Genomic DNA, 20,271 nt, shown 5'->3' with positions numbered 1-20,271 from the left:
GAAGTTTGCCCAACATCATCCAGGGAGGGGTGTGTGTGTGATGTTGGAATAGACATAAATCAAGGTAAATTGGACCTTCATTAGCTGGGACTAAACTTATTCCTCCTTATCAATTCACAAGTAGCCAACTTAGAAGGAATAAAATCTTGGATCCATTTATCAGAGTTAAAAAGAGCTAGGACTTGTCTTTGAACTAGCTGATCCACTGAGCACGAAGGTTACATTTTAACACCACTCTGGCTAAAAGCAGACATCTGAGGCAAATGGCTAGCTTAAGACATAGAAACAAGTATGTGTTTGTTGTTGTTTTTTTAACTTTGTTACAGTCATGCCTCTCCTAATGTTTTCCTAGATTACCCAATCTAGGAAAGATGCTTATCTACAGGGCAATTCTACTGTCATATTGGGCCAGTGCGACAGAATAATTAACTCAACATCTCCCAACCACAATTAAAATTTCAAACCCAAACACAAAGTTCCACTATTTAATTAAATGCTTCATTAAGAAACTGCTAATGACAGCAAATAATTACTCCTATTTCATCCTTAAGGATCCTACAGGGTGCATTGGGTTTTGCATGGGCTTTGGAACCGAGGTTAGCCACTGAGACCTATCAGCCACTCCGTGGGATCTTGACACATGAGGCAGGCCTGCTATCCTGCACTCACAGCCGTGGGCTCCCTGTGAAGCAGCTATGCCCTGATCTATAAGGTTGCTAGGAGCTGGGGTAGACTCAATAAGAGTTGGTTTTGTTTTGCTTATTTTATCTTTTGTGAAATTTTTCTCACCACCAAGTTATTTTTTTTTTTTTTAATTAGTGTATGCTTTGTTTTTTGAGAAGGTTACCCAATTGGGAACTACTTTTCCTGAAAATGTTCTCCTCAAGAGCCTGTACTTTTAGTTCAACCAGCCAAAATCATACTTAGCCATTTGTGCAGCAAAGTGCCTGCAAACAATGATTACTATCAAAGTAGATTGTATTAACAAATACTCACCTCAACTTCATTTGTTAAATTTTGAAGACTTGTTGGTTGAGTTTCCGTTTCAACCTCACTAGGCTCCATTGGACTAATACGTATGGGCTTGATTTCCACATCTGGTTTTTCCTAAAGTAAGGAAGTATTAAAGCAGTTAAGTCAATGTGGTTAAAAATATATCAAAATAGCTTACAGAGTAGAAAAATCGAGATTTTATGGAATAAACAGTGAAATTCATATCCTTAAATGACATACATACTTCCTCCTCTCCAACATCTTTAGACTCGAATAAATTCCTAAGTAGGAATTAAAAGATTACTTTCAATTTATATATATATTTTCAGTTTATTTTCACTGCCACTGAGTTAATACTTGCAAAATCATTATTTCCTACTTTCCAGAAGAGGAAATACAGACCAAAAAAAGGTTAAATGATATGGTGAACATCTGCACTGAGTTGGGATTTAAAGGCCAAGAATCCTTTGAATTAAACAAGTTTTGTAAAACTACACGTTTCTTGAAATTAACCCATACCTTGAAGTGGAAAGGCCACAGAGCTAAGGAATTATTTTCTTGTTCCCTCTCTTGCCCTCATATGCCACTTTCTCAGGAACTGAGTGTTCAATTGCTACACCCTATCTCAGTAGTCTCTTAGGAAATTTCAGATTTTGATTTAAAACAGATAAATTAACCGATTAAAAAGATCTACATATAACCTCCTCCCTGGGAGCTGGACAAAACAGAAAAGTGGGTGAAGGGAGATGTTGAACAGTGTAAGACATGACAAAATAATAATTAATAAATTATCAAGGGTTCGTGAGGGAAGGGAGAGCGGAGTTGGAGGGGGAAAATGAGCTGATGCCAGGGGCGTAGGTGGAGAGCAAATGTTTAGAGAATGATGAGGGCAATGAATGTACAAATGGGCTTTACACAATTGATGTATGTATGGACTGTGAAAAGAGTTGTATGTGCCCCTAATAAAATGATTGTAAAAAAGAAGTCTCCAAAAAAGCACAGTAAACTACACCTCTCATTTACCTACCCAATATTGCCAAATATTCATTCTGACTCACCTTTCCAGCTTTTAAAGGTAGATTAAAAAACTAAACCATATACCATGAGTTAATTATTCTACCTGGGAGCAATGAACAAACTACTTGAGCAATTTCTATTGCTCAATAATTCAATCATATTGAAAAGGTTTGAAAATTCATATTTCATGGTAGGCAGGGAGATAATTTTTAAAACTAACTTATCTTTGATCTACTGAAAAACTTGAAGGTAAACAAGTAGCCATCTAGCTCAAAAGCAACAAAGCCCACATGGAAGAAGCACACCAGTCTGCGTGATCATGAGGTGCCGAAGGGATGTTATCGGGCATCAAAGAACAAAAAAATCATATCATTGTGTGCTCACCTTCCCAATATGACTGCTGAAAACAAATGGGTACATAAGCAAATGTGGTGAAGAAAGTTGATGGTGCCTGACTATCAAAAGGTGTCTAAGGTCTTCATCTAGCTCAGAAGCAACAAAGCCCACATGGAAGTAGCACACGAGCCAGTGTGATAATTTATAAGTTATCAAGGGTTCATGAGGGAGGGGGGAGCGGGGAAGAAGGGGAAAAAATTAGGAGCTGATACCAAGGGCTCAAGCAGAAAGCAAAGAGGTTTTGAGAATGATGAGGGCAACAAATGTACAAATGTGCTTGACACACAACGGATGTATGTATGGATTGTGATAAGAGTTGAACGAGCCACCAATAAAATGATTACCAAAAAATTGTTTTTACATTTAAAAAATATTTTTCAAAAGTTTTTAAGTCTAATAAAAAAGGCACAAACAAACAAGATTCAACTGACCGTTTTAGAGAGCTCTGATACAATCTTTTTCAATCGTTCGATTTCATGGTCTTTCTCCACAGTACTAGAGATCAGTGCTCTCAGCTGCATTTCTAAAGTTGCCACCAGTTGATCTCGTTCTGCTCGCCACTTCTGAAGGTCAGCATCTTTCTCTGCCAGTTGTGTTGTAAGTTTCTCCTAGACAAAAAATAGAGAAAATACCGAAGTTTGAAACATTATGAATCCAAGAAGGTTTATTTATTTCGTACACCAAATAGCAGCGAAATCTGCAATAATACATGTCAAACAAAATAGCACAATATATTTAGATACATTAAATGGCCATATTTTGTATATTCTCCCCATTCACTTGATTCTAAAATGAAGCATGCTAGTTGTTAATTTCAATAAACAGAGTTTTTAGCTCTTTTTACCAATCTGACCTTCTGGAAACAATTTAAATGACTCTAAAAAAGATCACTGCAAATCTATTTATGAGGTAAAATACACATGTAATGTTAAAATAGTTTAAAAGACAGAAAGTTTAATAAAACTGTTATAAAAAATGAAAACTGTTAAAAAATAAGGCCAAAAGTTTTAAAATGTAGGGAACACCTGTTGGCACTCAGAAAGAAGAGATTTATAAGATACTATGCAGATATTAAGATATCCTTATCCAGATATTAAGGAGGTAGGCATTTTCATAATTTGCTAAAAGGTGTTTAAAAAGTTAAGGGGAAAATAAGAAAACTTCTAGATAAATTGGGATTGAGACATCCAGTGTTCATTACAAGAATAAGTACAATTACCAACAGATGGATAGACAAAACGTGGACTATAAGTACACTGGACTATTGTTACTCAGCCATAAAAAGAAAAGTCATACTATGAGAAGTCTACAAGAAGTACTACTATAATGTGTAACACCTTTTTAGTCGTGCAGTACTTGACTTAATATGGCTCCTTTAGTTACAGTCTCTGTAACTCCCACCAAACAACTGAGTGAGACCGTGTAGACTAGGCCTATTGCCCCTTTTCCTGACGGGTTAGGGTAAGACAATGTGGGGCAGATGTGGATAGATTGTAAGAGTCAGCTAGATTATAAGTCCTAACAAGGTTAATTATATAAAAACTGTCACTCTAAAATGGGAATGAGTCAATTTTGCCTTCCCACTGTGTATGAAACAAGCCACCTAGAAGCAGGAAGGGGATTATCTCACTACATTACGAAAGAAGAGTTGGAAGTAGAACATGTCTTTTGGGCCCCAAGGTCATCATGCCTTGAACTTCCTCAATACAGGAGATAGAGAGTTGTACCACAAGAGAAGTGGCAGAGGGGTAGCAAGTGAACGAAGAGCAGTAGGCTGCTGAGCTCAGAGGCGGAAAAACTAAGTGCCATCGGACAGGCTTTTTTGCAGCGTAAGGGACCTACAAACTCTTGGAGAAGCTAGATTTGCTGACTTAGGGAGCTAGCCTTTTAGGCTGAGACTTAAAGTATTATGGACAATGCATATTTATCAGGAGTGTTAAAAGAACTTGGGATTGCTAGGGCAGGGTAGAAGGACAAGTATCCTGAAAAGAGAGAGGCCTGCTATTGTGCATGGCAGAGAAGAGCCTGTTGATACCAAGGACTCTGTCCTGGGCATTTTGGAACCTGGCTTGTAACTTGTTAACTTCCCTAATATGCCCCAAAGTGTGAGTATTGTCTGTGAGTCCGATATGGCCACTGCAGTGAAGTACTGAACCAGTGACACAGTGCTGTTGGGAGGATGTATGGTGTCGGAATTGTTACGGTTGGAGGAATGCCTACCATCTGCCTCATAAAATCAGTCTTGAGCCAATACTGAGTTTAATTCTTCTTCCCCCTTCTAAGCCATGTTTCCTCCCACCAATGTTAACCAAAAATACCTAACTGGTAAGCTTATTTCTGGACATATCCTCCATCTAAGTCTATACACACCACAAGGCGATGTTTCCATCTTTCTCACCATTCCCCAAAACAATTCTGTGCTCTTCAATATACACCACGTCAAAACAACAGTCTTGGCAACTGTGAGAGACTCAATGATGTTTCTTTTAAATGAGTTTGAGAAACAAAAAGAAGGATAAAAGGCAGGATCAAGGTTAGTAGGTGGATGGGGTCAGGTTTAGCAATAAAATTCTTGTGAAGAGAGGTCTTGTTGACCACTGGAGAATGAGCAGCTGCAAGGTGATAGAAAAAAAATAACATGGTACAACTTCCCTGGGCTTCTTCTCACTAGTGCATCTTTCCATTTTCTTTAACACTTCCTAGTAAGCCTTTGTGATAATACTGTGTCCTTGCAGAAAACCTATCAAAATTTCCGTTGGGGGTCCCAGCAAATTGTCACACAACCTTCTGAGCTGACCTTTCTGCTTTGAATTTAACTGGCCCAGCAGAACCCAACAGAAACCACTTTTTTGACTGGCGTCTTTTGAAGACACCAAGTGAGACAAAAGCAAATAGTGTTATTACCAAGAGGACTTATCTGCAGCCACCCTCTAATCACAGAGACATGCTGAAACACATTTGGAATAAACCGCTACATCTATGAACTGGACCCCTAGGAGCACTACTTTTTATAATAAAGTTACTCTCATACATGTTATAAGATGGGTGAACCTTAAAAACAAACATACATCGGTTACAAAAGGGCAAGCTATTCTACGATCCCATTCATGTGAACCCAGGGGGCACTGAGTTTCTGTGATACAACATGATTAATGGAACTGATGTCACTGAACTGTACATGAAAAACACTGCTGAGTTCTCAAAGGTTTTGTTACATACATTTCTACAATTAAAAAACAAACAAACAAAAAACCTGATAGAAGAGAATGTTTAAAACATATATTGGGACCAAAAAATAGTTATGATCAACAGCTGTCTTTAAAGAACCAAAGGCATCCATGTAGAGAACAGGAAGAAACCTAGAAACACAGTTAACAAACCAACCAAAGCAGCCTAAATGCATGGGAGTTATGAGTGCTACCCACCACTTCCTTCTGCTGCTTTGAACAGCGTTCCCTGTCCTCAGCATGTCTTTTCATTTCTTTATTTCTTAAGTTCTCAGCTTCTTTTGCTTGTGTGATAAGCATTGTTTTTTCTTCTATCCATTTCTTTCTATCAGCATTGTATTTCTGTTCAGATTCCTGTATGCATAAATAGAATAAGTTACTGTCAAATGCCTTTAAAAAAAATTATTTTCCAACATTCCCTATCTTGTTTCATTTAACCATAATTTTCAATTTATCCTTACATGGAATACAAAATTGAGAATCTATTCATTGCCTCTATATTTTAACATTCCCACACCTATTTCTCATAAATAAAACACTTCTGAATCTAATGAATATAATGAATATATGTATATACACATATGTATGAAATCATACCTGCAACTCATCTTGAAGCTTATTGAGCTTTTGACTAAGCACATCTGTGTGACTGTCAAGTTCTTTATTTGTACTTTGATTACTTTTGGCTTCCAGATCTTTGAACTTTTCCTTCAAGTTTTCCAATTCTGATGTGAAATCATAAAATCAAATTATGTTTAGAAGCGCAAATTAAAATCAGACCCTATAAAAGTGTATGTGGCATGGACTAGAACTACAGGCAAGAATCAACACAGCCCATAAAAAGAGGAGCATAAACCAAGATGAACTAAATACTGTTCCAACCAATCCACTTTACAATGGCTTCACAACAGTCACAGTGAATAGGAACTGCAACAATCTCTCAGGACTCTGCTGAACACTGTTTGGAGTTTACAGTATAAATTCAGGTCAACATTAATTACATACGAAATTTTACAAAATCACCCCGTCTCCCACATAAACCTATGTCCTAGCTATAAAAGCAGCTGAAGAGGCATGAAGTGACATGCACTTACCTTCACTGTTTCAACCACAAAATATTCAGTTACAGTTTGCAACAAGTTCTTAAATTTATCACTTCACCTGATTTTCTCAATATATAGTAGCATATTAATGTATACTCTTGTATAAAGGTATACATTTAATAAATCAATAAAATTAAAATGGGACAGCACCAGTGTTCTGCCCAAACCATAGAGTAAATGGCAAAGGCAAATGACTACTTCTACATTTCATGCCCTTTCTACACAAGCCACATATTTCTTTATTATTACTAAGAATGTGTTAAAATTTGCCACACCCAACAAACAAACTGATGATATTGAGGCAATGGATCAGAGTATTTATACTGAGGAAAACATTTAAGATAATGCTAAGAGCTGGACAAAATTAAACAGCGGCAATTGTACTCCTGGGAAAATCCTAAGCTTGTATCCAGTATTAAAATGTCCTAAATTCTTAGAAAAAACAATTTTCATCACAGTGGAAAATAACATGCAACAGAAGATTTCAAAAGCACACCAAATACTTCACCATCACAGATGACGGCTACCCTCTTCTGGAGAAGGCAAAATAAAAGCAAATTTGAAACAACGAACCAAACAGCACATTCTGAGACAGATAAGCAGTCCTGTTTTACCTGCGGCTAGTCTTTCAGTTTCCTGTAATTTAGCCTCAAGGATTTGCTCTTGTTCTACCTGGGTTTGTTCTTGTTCTTCCAGTGTCATTCGCATATCTGCAATTATTTTCTCTTTAACATCTAGATCTAAAAATTTAGAGAACATTTGGAAATTAATGGAATATACAACTCTCTCCAGTTCTTCTAAGATTAAAAGGTATTTTTAATTCATAAAAATAGAACATGATTTCCATCCTGATAGAAACTTTGTCTTACTCAATACTCTATCTTTAAGGCCCAGAATAGCACTGGTATATATGACACACTAAATAATTTTTGATGTACAGATGAATGGATGAAGGGAAGTGTGACAAAAAGGCAGGAAGAGAGGAAGCCTTCTCATATAGTTCTTAAAATTTTCTATGTAATTAAACTTTATATAAACAAAATTCTGGGTCTTAGAAAAAAAACCTAGCTTACTTTTAGAGAAAACTTCTCAAGCCATTTTTATTTCTAGTATTTTCAAGACCAGCTCCTTTGGGAATTACAGTGCAACTTCCTTTATCAAAATTATTTCTGGCCTTAAAAACTAAGTACAACAATGACTTGTTAAGAAAGTCTACTTTTTTTTAGCTCCAGAGTAGATAACAAAAGATCACTTGGTTGCCTTATGTGATACCATTAGGCAAACTTCGGGCTCACTGCAGACAATTTGTAAAAAAAAAACTCTTACTGGTATCACAGGTAAGAATGCTAAAAATGCCACTTTTAATGACAAAAATTCCAAATGTTGGCCCCCTCAAAATGCACATTAAGGAAGTTTATAGCAAAACAAAACATTATATATTGTAATTTTCAGAACTTCTGCTACTGATATAAGGAAGCTGGCCAGAGATCTTTAGGCAGATAGAATTTCTCCTGACAGAAAGCATAAAGAGAACTACATGTGATGCACCACTGCAGAAAGTCCAACTGTCACAGAAGCATTCAGTCTTTAACATTCAGGAAAGAGGGTCACTGAGAGCTCTTATGGCCTCAAAAAGCTTCAACCAAGAAAAGGCTGAAACCTGACATTTGAAGGAAGGAAAGTAGAAAGAAAGGCTAGCACACATAAGCTGGAGACAGAAATGACATAAAAGTCATTTGAATACTAGATTAGGAATACTGACTCAGTGATGGTTCCAAGCTATTTCACAAGACTGTGTGTTGTTGATATGCTTCATTTATTATATGAACAATATGCATAATATCAATTCTTTGGGGGGTAATTTAGCAATCCCTAAGAACTTTCACTGCAAAGACATGTGACCGTTATACAGAAATACCCATGGCGATATCTATAGCAAAAAATTATATCTGCAAATGACATAACTAAGAAAAAATGTAATTAATGGTATCAATCAGTAAGCATATTCCAGGTTTGGAACAGAACAAATATCAGGAGCCACGGGAATAAGAAACAAAATTTGAATACTGATCTGAGGATGCGAGTGAAAGAGCAAAGATTATTTAAAGTCTACACCCACCAAACAAAAACAACATTCTCTTAGTTGGTTCTAATTCACAGCGATTCTATAGCACAGAGTAGAACTGCTCTATGGGGTTTCTGAAGCTGTGAGGCTTTAGGAAAGCAGCCTGCTACATCTTTCTCCCACTGAGCAACAGCTGTCAGCAGTAAATACTTGAAAGTCTGCTGGAACTATTCGGCTCAGCTGTTGCAATATAAAAAGCAATCAATATGACTATAACTTTAATACAATAAAATTTTATTGACAGAAAAGGGCAGTGCTGTGGATCTGGCTTAAGAATTGCCATTAGCTAAGAAGCAACCTTAGTCCTTAAAATGGGACTCCTGGTGGTGTACCAGGCACCTCCGAGAAAGACTGGGCTTTCTACTCCTGTAAACAGTTATAGTTTTGGCAACCCACAGGGGTCGCTATAAGTCAGTATTGACTTGACGGCAGTGGGAAGAAGAGATTAGAAAGAAAAAAAATGGGTAGTCCATTTCTGAAAGATTAGCTACTGAAAACCCAATTAAAACAGCAGAACTGTGTGTGACTTAGTGCTAGAAGGTGACCTTTTTTTCTGTTTGGAAGGCACGTAAGATGTGACTGGAGAAGAGCTGCCTCTTCAAGGTAGAGTGACCTTCAGAATGAGGTTGGTGCAAACAAGGCCTTTATGGCATTCATTTGTTGATGGGGCACAGCTCAAAATGAGAAGAAACAGCTGCAAAAACCCACTAATCTAGCCCAAATGTAGAAGGTGCAAAGTAAAAATCTAGAAACATTAGAAATGAAATGGAAGATAAAAAGATCAATATCCTGTAGGCACTAGAGAGCTGAACTGGACGGGTATGGTCATTTTGAATCAAACAATCATAGGGTTTTCTATGTTGGAAATGACAAATTATAGAGAAATGGGTTGTGCTTATTGTCAAAAAGAACACTACATTGTAATCCTGAATTACAACGCTCTGATAGAAATAATACCCACACATCTACAAGAAAGATCAGTTAATACAACTATATTCAAGTCTATGTTACAACCACTAAAGTCAATGATGATGAAACTGAAGAATTCCTCCAACCTTTTCCACCTGAAATTGATCAAAATGCAATAAAGATGCATTGATAATGACTGGTGACTGGACTGTAAAAACTGATAACAGAATCCTCAGTGGTTACAAACTACGGCCTTGGTGATAGAAACAACGCTTGAAATCAATTACATGATGGAACTAAAAATAAACCCTTAAGCATATCCCACCTGAATTTAGAGACCATCTCAAGAAGATTTGACACTTTGAACACAAACGACCAAAGAGGAAACAAGCTATAGGAATACATCAAGAACACAATATGCCAAGCAAAAAAGTCATTAAAAACAAGGAAGCAAGGCAATAGCAGATGTCAGAAGAGACTCTGAAAGTTGCTCTTGAACTTAAGAGTAGCTAAAGCAACAGAAAGAACTGATAAAGTAAAAGAGACTAACAAAATTTCAAAAGGCAGTTGAAGAAAACAGTAAAGCATGACAATGAAATCTGTAAACACCTAGAGTTAGGAAACCCAAAGGGACGCGCATACTCATCATGTCTCAAACTGAAAGAACTAAAGATAAAAACTCAATCTTCAAAGTGCAATATTGGACAAAATATGGTACAAGTACCCAAAGATGAAAGGAATACACAGTGTATCACACGCTACATCAAGAGGTGGCATGTGATAAAAAGCTGATGGTACTGAAGAAGTCCAAGATGCACTGAAGGAATTACTGAAAATCAAGGATTCAGGAATTGACAGGAGATCAGATGAAATGTTTCAAAAACCTTTGTAACACTGAAAGCACTCACTTGTCTATGCCAAGAAATTTAGAAGACAGCTATCGGGCCAACTGACAGGAAGAGAATCATCTCTGTGCCCATTCCAAAGAAAGGAGGCCCAATGGAACATGGAAATTATTAAATGGTATCACTAATATCAATGCAAGAAAAATTTTGCTAAAGATCATTCAAAAATGGTTGCAGGTTCTTTTGGCAACAAGAAGCTGCCAAAAATTCAAGCTGGATCTCAGAAGAGAATGTAAAACAAGGGATATCACTGATGACATCAGATGACTCTTAGCTGAAAATCAGAAAAAGATGTCACCTGTTTGATATCAGGTACGCGAAGAAATTTGACAATGTAGACTACGGATTCCAGAACCCTTAAATTGTGCTTACGAGGAGTCTATACATAGAACATGAGGCAGTCGTGCTAGCAGACCAAGGAAAGACTGCAGGGCTTCAAGTTAGAAAAGGTGCGTGCCGGACTTGCAGCTTTTTACATATCTTGGATCTGCTGTGCAAATGTGAAGTGAATGCAGTGTAGTGGTGTATTTAATGTTTCTTCTACTCAGTCTTTGTAACTCCTACCAAAAAAAGAAAGTGGGGGGAATGGAAATATACTGATAGAATACTGTGATTCAGTTGTGACTGTTAATAGGTCAAATTGTGATTTTCATCCTGCTGAACCTCGACCCAGGTGACAGCTTTGTCACCACAGGAGTAGGTAGCACTGGAGCAGTAGCAGCAGAACCAAGAACCAGAGCATGAGATGAAGTGGTGGACTTCCCAGCCCTCACAGCAAGTAAAGCTGTGTGGTTTAGGGGAGGAAGCTGGCTTGCCTAGTGGGGTGCTTCTAGGTGCCGAATTAAGGGAGCGAGGTTTGTTGACCCAAGGAGCTGGGGCTGATTGCCTCAGGCTGGGGGTTATATATCGCAGTAACATGCCCTTTGTGCATTTATTGGCAATCCTAAAGACTTTTGCAACATTGCCAAACAGGGCAAAGGTCAGACCCAAAGACTAAGGTCTAGGGAGAGGTCTGACAGCAAACATGGTGGAGAAGATACTGTCGTGACTGAACAATTGTACCCTGAGCATTTCTCACCTAAATTGTAATCTACTAACCTCCCTAATAAAACTCCCTAATTGTTAATATGGTCTGAGTTTATAATGAATGTGGCATCAATATTGGAACAATTTGAAATTACAGATGATACAACCTTGATTGCCAGACCCAAGAAGAATTGAAGCACTTAGAGATAAAGATCAAAGACTACAGCCTCCAATATGGATAATAACTTAATATAAAGCATGATAAGCTGAAGTTCTTAAAGACTTCATTGTACTTAGATCCACCATCAACAGTCATGGAGGCAACAGTCACGAACCGAAACAATGTCTTGCATTGGGTAAATATGCTGAACCAGACAAAATGTTAAAGAGCAAAGATGTCATTTTGAGGACTAAAGGGAACCTAACTTAAGTCATGGCATTTTCAACTCCCTCATATGCGTGTGCAAGCTGAAACAAAGAATATCGTTACAGAATAAAGGTGACAAGGCATAATGACAACGGAAGAACGGATGCAATAAACGCAGTGCCAGTGAGGAAGATGGGAAGCATCAAAGGCTACCGGAGAACAAATCTGTTCTGGAGGAAGTTCAGTGACAGTGCTTCTTGGAAGGAAAGATGGTGAGACTTGCCTCTCTTACGTTGGACATATTTATCAAGAGAAAACAAGCCACTAGAAGAGAGCATCATGCTTGATAAGGTGGCGAGGAAGGCCCTCAACGAGATGGAATGACATGATGGCACAGCAATGGCCTCAAACGTTAACTATTGTGAAGCAGGCACAGGATTACTCATGTTCCATTTGGTTGTACACAGGGTCGATAATGGGTAGAAATCTACTTGACAGCTCCTAACAACGTGTATTTTTTTTAAAGTTTAAAGATCTTTTTACCTTACTGGCCATTATCAAGAAACGACTGTGGCTTTGACTGAATATTTCTTATTATGGGGAACGATCAAGGGTAAGGTTGCATAGACAAGAGATATAGCTGTAGCCCAGGTTGTGACGGGGCATGATGGTAGGGCAGGAGGAAAGTAAAGGGAGATGGAGGAAAGAGCTAGGGGTCAAAGGGCATTTATGGAGGTCTAGACAAAGACATGTACATGCAAATATATATATGAGGAGGGGGAAATAGATCTATTTGTCTATATTTATAGGTTAAGTATTAAGGTGGCGGAAGGACCTTGGGCCTCTACTCAAACACTCCCTCAACGCATGAATACTTTATTAAATTGGAACTCTATGACGCTCACTCTCCCGACACAACTGCTGAAGCCAAAGTGGGTGAACAAGTAAATGTGGTGAAGAAAGCTGATGGTGCCCGGCTATCCAAAGAGATAGTGACTGGGGTCTTAAAAGCTTGAAGATAAACAAGCGGCCATCTAGCTCAGAAGCAACAAAGCCCTCATGGAAGAACACACCAGCCTGTGTGATCAGGTGGTCCCGAAGGGATCAGTTATCCAACATCAAAGAACAAAAAATCGTATCATTGGCTGCACACCTCCATGATAGGATCGCTGAAGACAAATGGGTGCATAAGCAAATGTGGCAAAGAAAGCTGATGGTGCCCGGCTATCAAAAGAGATAGTGTCTGGGGTCTTAAAGGATTGAAGGTGAACAAGCGGCCATCTAGCTCAGAAGCAATAAAGCCCACATGGAAGAAGCACACCAGCCAGTGCGATAACGAGGTGCCAAAGGGACCAGGTATAAGGCATCATGCAAAAAAAAAGATATATGTATGTGTATATGTACACACACACACACACGATATTGAATGAAGGGGGAAGTGCAGAGTGGAGACCCAAGGCCCAAGTGTCGGCCAATGGAGATCCCCTCATAGAGGGGTTTAGGAGAGGAGATGGGTCAGTCAGGGTGTGAGGTAGTACCGATGAAGAACACAGCTTTCCCCCAGATCCTGGATGCTTCCTCCCCACAACTACCATGATCTGAATTCTACCTTGCAGGACTGGATAGGGCAGAGGTTGTACACTGGTACATATGGGGGCTGGAGGCACAGGGAATCCAGGGTGGATGATACCTTCAGGACCAGGGGTGTGAGGGGCAATGCTGGGTGAGTGTAGAGTGAGTGGGTTGGAAAGGGGGAACTGATTACAAGGATCCACATGTGACCTCCTCCCTAGGAGATGGATGGCAGAGAAGGGGGGGGAAGGGAGACTCCAGATAGGGCAAAATATGACAAAATAACAATGTATAAATTACCAAGGGCACATGAGGGGGGGGCGGGGGGAAGAGGACCTGATGCAAAGGGCTTAAGTGGAGAGCAAATGCTTTGAGAATGATTGGGGCAGGGAATGTGCGGATGTGCTTTATACAATTGATGTATGTTTATGTATGGATTGTGTTAAGAGTTGTATGAGCCCCTAATAAAATGCCTAAAAAATAAATAAATAAATAAAGTTCAAGTTGATAAATTACACATTAAAACCATGCTTTACATTGACAAGTAACTATGTATTTCATGTGGCACCCACTGTAAAACGTTTAACGGGAAATGTTAAAGCAACTGTTACTGCAAATAACGGCAATCAGTTCAGTACTTGATGTGTCTGTTCCTGACCTCTGCACATTTTCTCATGTTGCTGCACAAACTCTTCCATTTTCTGATTACTTAGCTGCTCCTACAAAATGAAAGAATATGCATGAAATGCAAGTGTAAAATACAATACAATACAATATTTAATAATGGAACTAAAAAACAGGGCTCAATAGTAAATCTGAAAATGTCTCCTACATACGTGACTACCAACCTCCAGCTTTTCAGTTTTCACTTGAGAGAAAAGGGCAGCGTAAAAAATAAAACCTTTCAACATTTAATTTACCTCTAAGTTACTGCCTATTTTACTTACTGAACATTTTAACTACCCTCTATATATATTCTCAGGCTCCAAGAAACAAGGAGGCCTTCTCAAGTATTTGGAGTCCCCCAGCAGCATAAACAGTTATCAATATCTTCATACATCTTTTAGAGGTTGGCAATATTACATAGAACCTTAGATATATTTTAATACATTAAAAAAGTGAGCAATATTGACATGTTGATGGTTGCAGTAATAAATGCACTTGGGGAAGATTCTAGATCATCAAATGGGGCTGGTGTTGCTACTCAGTAATAAAAACTGTCTGTGTGATTCCTTTTCAAGCTGCAACACTAGATGTAGTGCAAACTACTATTGATAATGATGTATCAACCACAAAATGTAACTCACCACAATGTACCTAAGTTGGAGGTTAACTAAATATACAACAAATCTGGATTTTTAACTGCAGTCTTACTCATTTAATCAATGGAAAAATTATTGTGTATAATAGAGAAGTTTTAGTTCTTTGAAACAAAATTTTTTCAAATAACTAAACTTCAATTTCTCTTTTGAAAATTTCTACTTTGAAACAACTGTGGGTTTACAAAGGAATTGCAAAGACAACACAGAGATGTTCTACATAACCTCCCTCTCGCGTCAACATCTTCTACAACTGGGATGTACTTATTAAAAAAAAGTGTTACAATACCATGGACGATCCTACAGATTTTATTTGAATTTCACCAGTTTTTCAGGTGGTGTCTTTTTTGTTACAGAATCCTAGCCAAGCTTGCTTCTGCAACACTACTTAGGTGTCATGTCTCTGTGATAACTCAGACTTTCCTTGTCAGAATGACCTTGGCTCTTTTGAATGTGTACTCATCAAATATTTTGTAGTAAGTACAGGCATACCTCAGAGACACTGCATGTTCAATATCATGGCAATAAGATGTACTTTATTATGTGTACAATAGTATTATAAAAGAGTTTGAAAGATTGTGAGAAATGCCCACATGTGACACAAAGACATGAAGGGGGCTTGTGGTCTCAGAAAAATGACACTGGAAGATGCTCCGTGCAGGGCTGCCACACGCTGTCAATATGCAAAACATGCAAGATCCGTAAGCACAATGAAGAGGTATGCCTGTACCTCCTCAATTTGGATTTATTAGATATTTCCTTACGATTAGACTGCTGATGTGAATTCTTGGAATTAATAACCCAGACATGATATGCCCTATCAAAAGAGCTTATTAATGATGACATTATTCTTGAATACTTGGCTCTGGCGGTATCGAACAGGTTTTGCCACTGTAAAGTTCCCTTTTTGTCCCTTTACATGCTCAATCTGTTAGAAAAAGTCATTATGGACTTTGTTAATTTTAGATTCTAGAAAAGTTTAAGGCAGATTTTTTTTCATGAAGAACTTATTTATTTTATTCAAAAAAATCACACCAAATTCATAGTCATCCATGCTAACTCATAACAACCTTGTAGGACAAAGTAGAACTGTCCCATAGAATTTCCAAAGGTGTAATCTTTACAGAAGCAGACGGCCACAGAGCAGGTGGGAGGTTCAAACCACTGCCCACTGGGTAAGCAACCAAGCATTTACCCACTGTGCCACCTGAGCTCATCACACATGTAACTAGACACTAAAATAGACCTAAGAAATGTCCTTCACTTGCCAGTGCAAACAAGGCCATTACCCTGAGCTGTTGAATGGTTCGTTGTTTCATATCTATCTCCTGAGAGCACTGGGTTTTCTTTTTCTCGAGTTCATTAATTTTGCTCCTCATTAATTTCTCTTCATCACGCATTACACATACCTACAATGTAATGATAAAACAAAATATCTTTAAAGAAAAAAATTACCTTTTGTGATTTAAAAAATAGATGCTTCTTCAAAGATTTCTATACTTGTATAATTTTAGTACACAGAAAAATTTAGACTATAAAAATTTTATCATTAAAAAAAGAAGAAAAATTATAGATGTTATGTATCACATGATATGGTTTCCAACTATCAGAAAATGTTTTCATAGTCTAATAAATACATAACAAATCATTTTATTCTTACATTATTTTAAGACTCTCAAATTCTTTATGAGCTCTCAAAAAAGCATCAATGTAATGCCTGTATGAAATAGCAAGATGTTTATTATGGAACATGATAGTGATAATTATGGGAGGGAAGAAGAGGGGAAATGGCTCAAATTTCTAATTTTATTAAAAACTACATTCCATTTACAAAAGAAATATTTTAAATATTACTTGTTCTTTTTTTTAAAAATTTCAAGGTGACAAATGAACTAGCAGAAAATTCAATATATCACAAAAACAGTCTTCATGGTATTAAATTTACTTTTCGAGTAATTTACCTCTTTCTGTACTTGTTCAATCTGCTTTTTGGCATCAGTCAATTTCTCTTTCAGTTCAATATAATCTTCTTCTTTCCTCCGAAGATCAACTTTCAGAGCCTGGTTAAGAGCAGAGCTTGCAGATAGGTCCTGTTTCAATCTTAAAAATACAAATCATACTTCTTTGATGCTGCACCATTAACTAACTAGGGTTGCACATGTAACGATCTTTACAAAATTACATCTTTTCTCAAGTTTGGAATGTCTAAACCATGAATGAAGACATCCTTCAGAGAGTTCATGTGATTAAGAGTAAATCTTTGCAGATGTTTTTTGCCTTCAGAGATTTATAAAAAATAAAGTACAAGCTCTATATTGTGCATATGCTTTACTTTAGCAAATTATGTTATGCCCACACCTCATTGTTCAAAAGTGATTTAAGATGATAACCAATGCTACCGAATTGTTAAGGTAAAGTTTGTTTACAGAGTGCACATAACTTTGGCTGTGTATATTTTGACAACCATCACCCCCCACAAAACATTAGTGAGATGAATGCTTTGCCTATTTTAACAATATTTAACTTACTTTTCTGCTTCTTGTTTGCTGCTTTCATGTTCTTCTTCCTTTAGATGAAGTGAGTCTTTTACACCTTGCAAATAACCCGTTAACTGGGTGATTTCTTCTGTCAATCTGATTTCTCTTTCACTTAAATCTTTCGTGTTTTTCATAGAATCCTGAAGATTTTCTTGGCATTCCTCCAGATTCTGTTCTAGCTTTAGAATGATAGATTCCTTTTCCAAAATTTCTTGTTCTAACTTGGTTGAGCATTTGTATTTGCTTTTCTGGGTCTCCAACATTGTTTCCAGGTCCTGTATTTTCTCTTTATAACAAGCAATGTCCTGTGTAAGCTGTGACAGTGCCCTTGTGCTCTCAGCTACGTGCTGCATTTCAGCATTAAGACTGATGGCTTTTTCGTGCAGTTCCACTTGCAGCTGTTGTATAAGACTTTCTTTTTCTTTTATTAGGTCGTCTTTATTTTTATTTTCCTTCTCGTCTGTTTTTAATCTATTATTTTCATTTTCATAACCACGTATTTCTTCCTGTAATTTTCCAACTTCTTTTTCCAGTTGCTGGATCTGATGACTTTTTTGGGAAGACATCTTCACAATCTCTTTACATTCATTCCAAATGGCTTCAATACTAGAGTGGAAAGAACTTTCCCGATTAAGTTCTTGAATACAAGATTCTTTCACCTGCTGATTCACCAAATAATCATTGCTTAGGTGTTGTACTTGTGTTTTCAGCACAGTTTCCTCCTGAGGACCACTTGACAGATCCCTGAGATTAAGTGAGTCTATGTTTGAGATCTGAGAACCAGAATCAAGCATCCGGAGTTCATCTATTCTAGTTTGCATTAATTTTATTTGTGAGATGTTATTTGTGATGTTTTTTCTCGCAGTGTCTAATTCCTTTGACAATTTCATAATCTTTTCCTCCTGTTCTTTGTTTATGTCATTCTGTACATGTAATTTGGAAATTGCATTTTCATATTTTGACTGAATTTGCTGAACCTCTATACTTAGAGAAGAAAGTTTTTCTTGTAAACTAACATTCTGTTGATTCAGTTCTGCTTTTTGTTCCTTTTCATTTTTAAGTTCATTCTCAGTAATGAGTAAATGTGCTTTCAGCTGCTCATTATTTTTTTTTAAAACTCTCATGTCTTCCTCTTCTTTGAAAATGTTTTCTTGAATAGCTTCATGTATTTTGTGGTCTTCAGAGATAGAAGGGTCAAAATATAGAGGTCCTTTTAAAAATAAGAAAAGTTGTTATTAGTCTGGAAAACCTCAGTAACACGAAGTAGTTACCATATGAGCAAATATTGAAACATAAAACAGCAAACTTAATGAAAAAAATACACTGTTAAGGGAGGAAAAACATGTTGGAAAGCTGTGGGGCACAAGTCCAGTTTCAGAGCCCTCCTAAATGAACAACGAATGTGCAAGGGGAGGATCTCATCTCTGAGTGGCGTTACCAGCGCTTTCGATTTTCCTCTTTAAAACTTTTCATGCCCTTCAAATTTTCTAACCCAAATATTTATAAGCACGGAGAAAATAAGAGACGATCACATAAACACTGTAAGTTGATACCCATGTTCTAAAAAGAGTTTTAAAAAAGAAAAAATTTTTCAGTTGTATAATGGGTTCTATGAAATTAGTAATTTGAAAAGTATTAACTAAATTTCCATAGCAAAATTAGGGGGGAAAGTTAAAATTCTGAGAATTCATATAATGGAAAACTTAAACTTATAGACTTTGAAATCATGTTGTCTAAATTCAAATCTTCCAGTCTTTGTGCTGACAATTCACTTTCGGAAACTAGTGAATGTGGTATCAAAAAAGGTGCAAATTAAACATTCTCGCAGCCACATTCTGCCTTTGAATTTGGTGTCTTTGGTAAAGGAGTTGCATAAGGAACAGTTATAAAAATAAATAAACAAACTCAAGACGTACTCTTTACTAGTTGCTTAACCATTGATAAACTGCTTAATCCTCTTTATCACTGTTTCCTCAAAGTAAAATAGATATAGACCCTCTCCCAAAAAGGACAAAAGACCCCACTGCCATCTAGTCCACTTCAATTCACAGTAAGCAGCCCTATCTAAAGTTTCTAAGACTGACATTTTTAGCAGCAGACACATCATCTTACTCCTAAAAAGTAGCTGGTGGGTTTGAACCATCAACCTTGTAACCAGACCACCTTAACAGGAAAATAGTAGTAATACCACACATCTCAAATTTGTGAAGATTAAATTAATAAGCTTACCGTATTGTACTTGATCATACTTACGCTATTACATTTACTAGATTCCAAACTTCCTGATGGCATACCCCAAGTCTTACATATCTTTATGTAGCCTTTCTAAGCCTAAGTAAAATATTTAATTTAGCTATACCACATATGATCTCCTTTTCCACCTCGAAGACACATCACTGTACCAGGAAGAGCAGCAGCAACTTAACTTTTGCAAGCAGAAACCAAGGGTAGGTTTACGTAGGTATAAATTCAGAAAACAAGTGTAGGTTTTCGTAGGTATAAATTCTTAATGTGGCCTGCATCAGCTATGCAAGGGAGCTTTAAAATGTTCCTTGAGGGGGCAATGGGGGCGGCGGAAATGCACGATCTTTTCATTCTAGTATTCCATGAACTGCTTTGGAGACCCTTAGTGCTAACGAGATTACTTTAGTGTTGCTTCATGTTCACAAGTGTAAAGTCCTCGCTTCTGCGTTTTAAAACAGCGACTTTAAAGTTTTATTAATCAGAAAAACCATTCAAGAACCTTATTACAACAATTTCCTAGAACCCTTCACG

The 20,271-nt window shown here is 37.3% G+C and overlaps 1 protein-coding gene and 1 non-coding gene across 5 annotated transcripts in view; one reads left to right on the top strand and one right to left on the bottom strand.

Moving 5' to 3' along the window:
* KIF20B (kinesin family member 20B) overlaps window positions 1-20,271 on the bottom strand; it is a 61,084-nt gene that overhangs the window by 14,420 nt on the left and 26,393 nt on the right. For 3 of the 4 annotated variants that reach the window (XM_075534132.1, XM_075534133.1, XM_075534134.1), the window contains exons 19-27: window positions 17,488-18,706; window positions 16,921-17,059; window positions 16,249-16,368; window positions 14,299-14,359; window positions 7,351-7,476; window positions 6,231-6,358; window positions 5,832-5,987; window positions 2,838-3,014; window positions 997-1,107 (exon numbers count right to left, since the gene is read on the bottom strand). In XM_075534132.1, the coding sequence (XP_075390247.1) occupies window positions 997-1,107; window positions 2,838-3,014; window positions 5,832-5,987; window positions 6,231-6,358; window positions 7,351-7,476; window positions 14,299-14,359; window positions 16,249-16,368; window positions 16,921-17,059; window positions 17,488-18,706 (2,237 nt within the window). The remainder of the gene's footprint in view (window positions 1-996; window positions 1,108-2,837; window positions 3,015-5,831; window positions 5,988-6,230; window positions 6,359-7,350; window positions 7,477-14,298; window positions 14,360-16,248; window positions 16,369-16,920; window positions 17,060-17,487; window positions 18,707-20,271) is intronic. The other variant, XM_075534135.1, reaches the window with a different exon arrangement.
* LOC142430071 (small nucleolar RNA SNORA13) lies at window positions 19,247-19,381 on the top strand. The gene has a single exon (XR_012780547.1). It is a non-coding gene; the product is annotated as a small nucleolar RNA SNORA13 (small nucleolar RNA).

Source organism: Tenrec ecaudatus, chromosome 16 (genome assembly GCF_050624435.1).
Source record: "Tenrec ecaudatus isolate mTenEca1 chromosome 16, mTenEca1.hap1, whole genome shotgun sequence".
NCBI classification, from domain to species: domain Eukaryota; kingdom Metazoa; phylum Chordata; class Mammalia; order Afrosoricida; family Tenrecidae; genus Tenrec; species Tenrec ecaudatus.
Note: the sequence above shows the minus strand (reverse complement) of the source record. Positions and strands in the feature narration are given on the sequence as shown.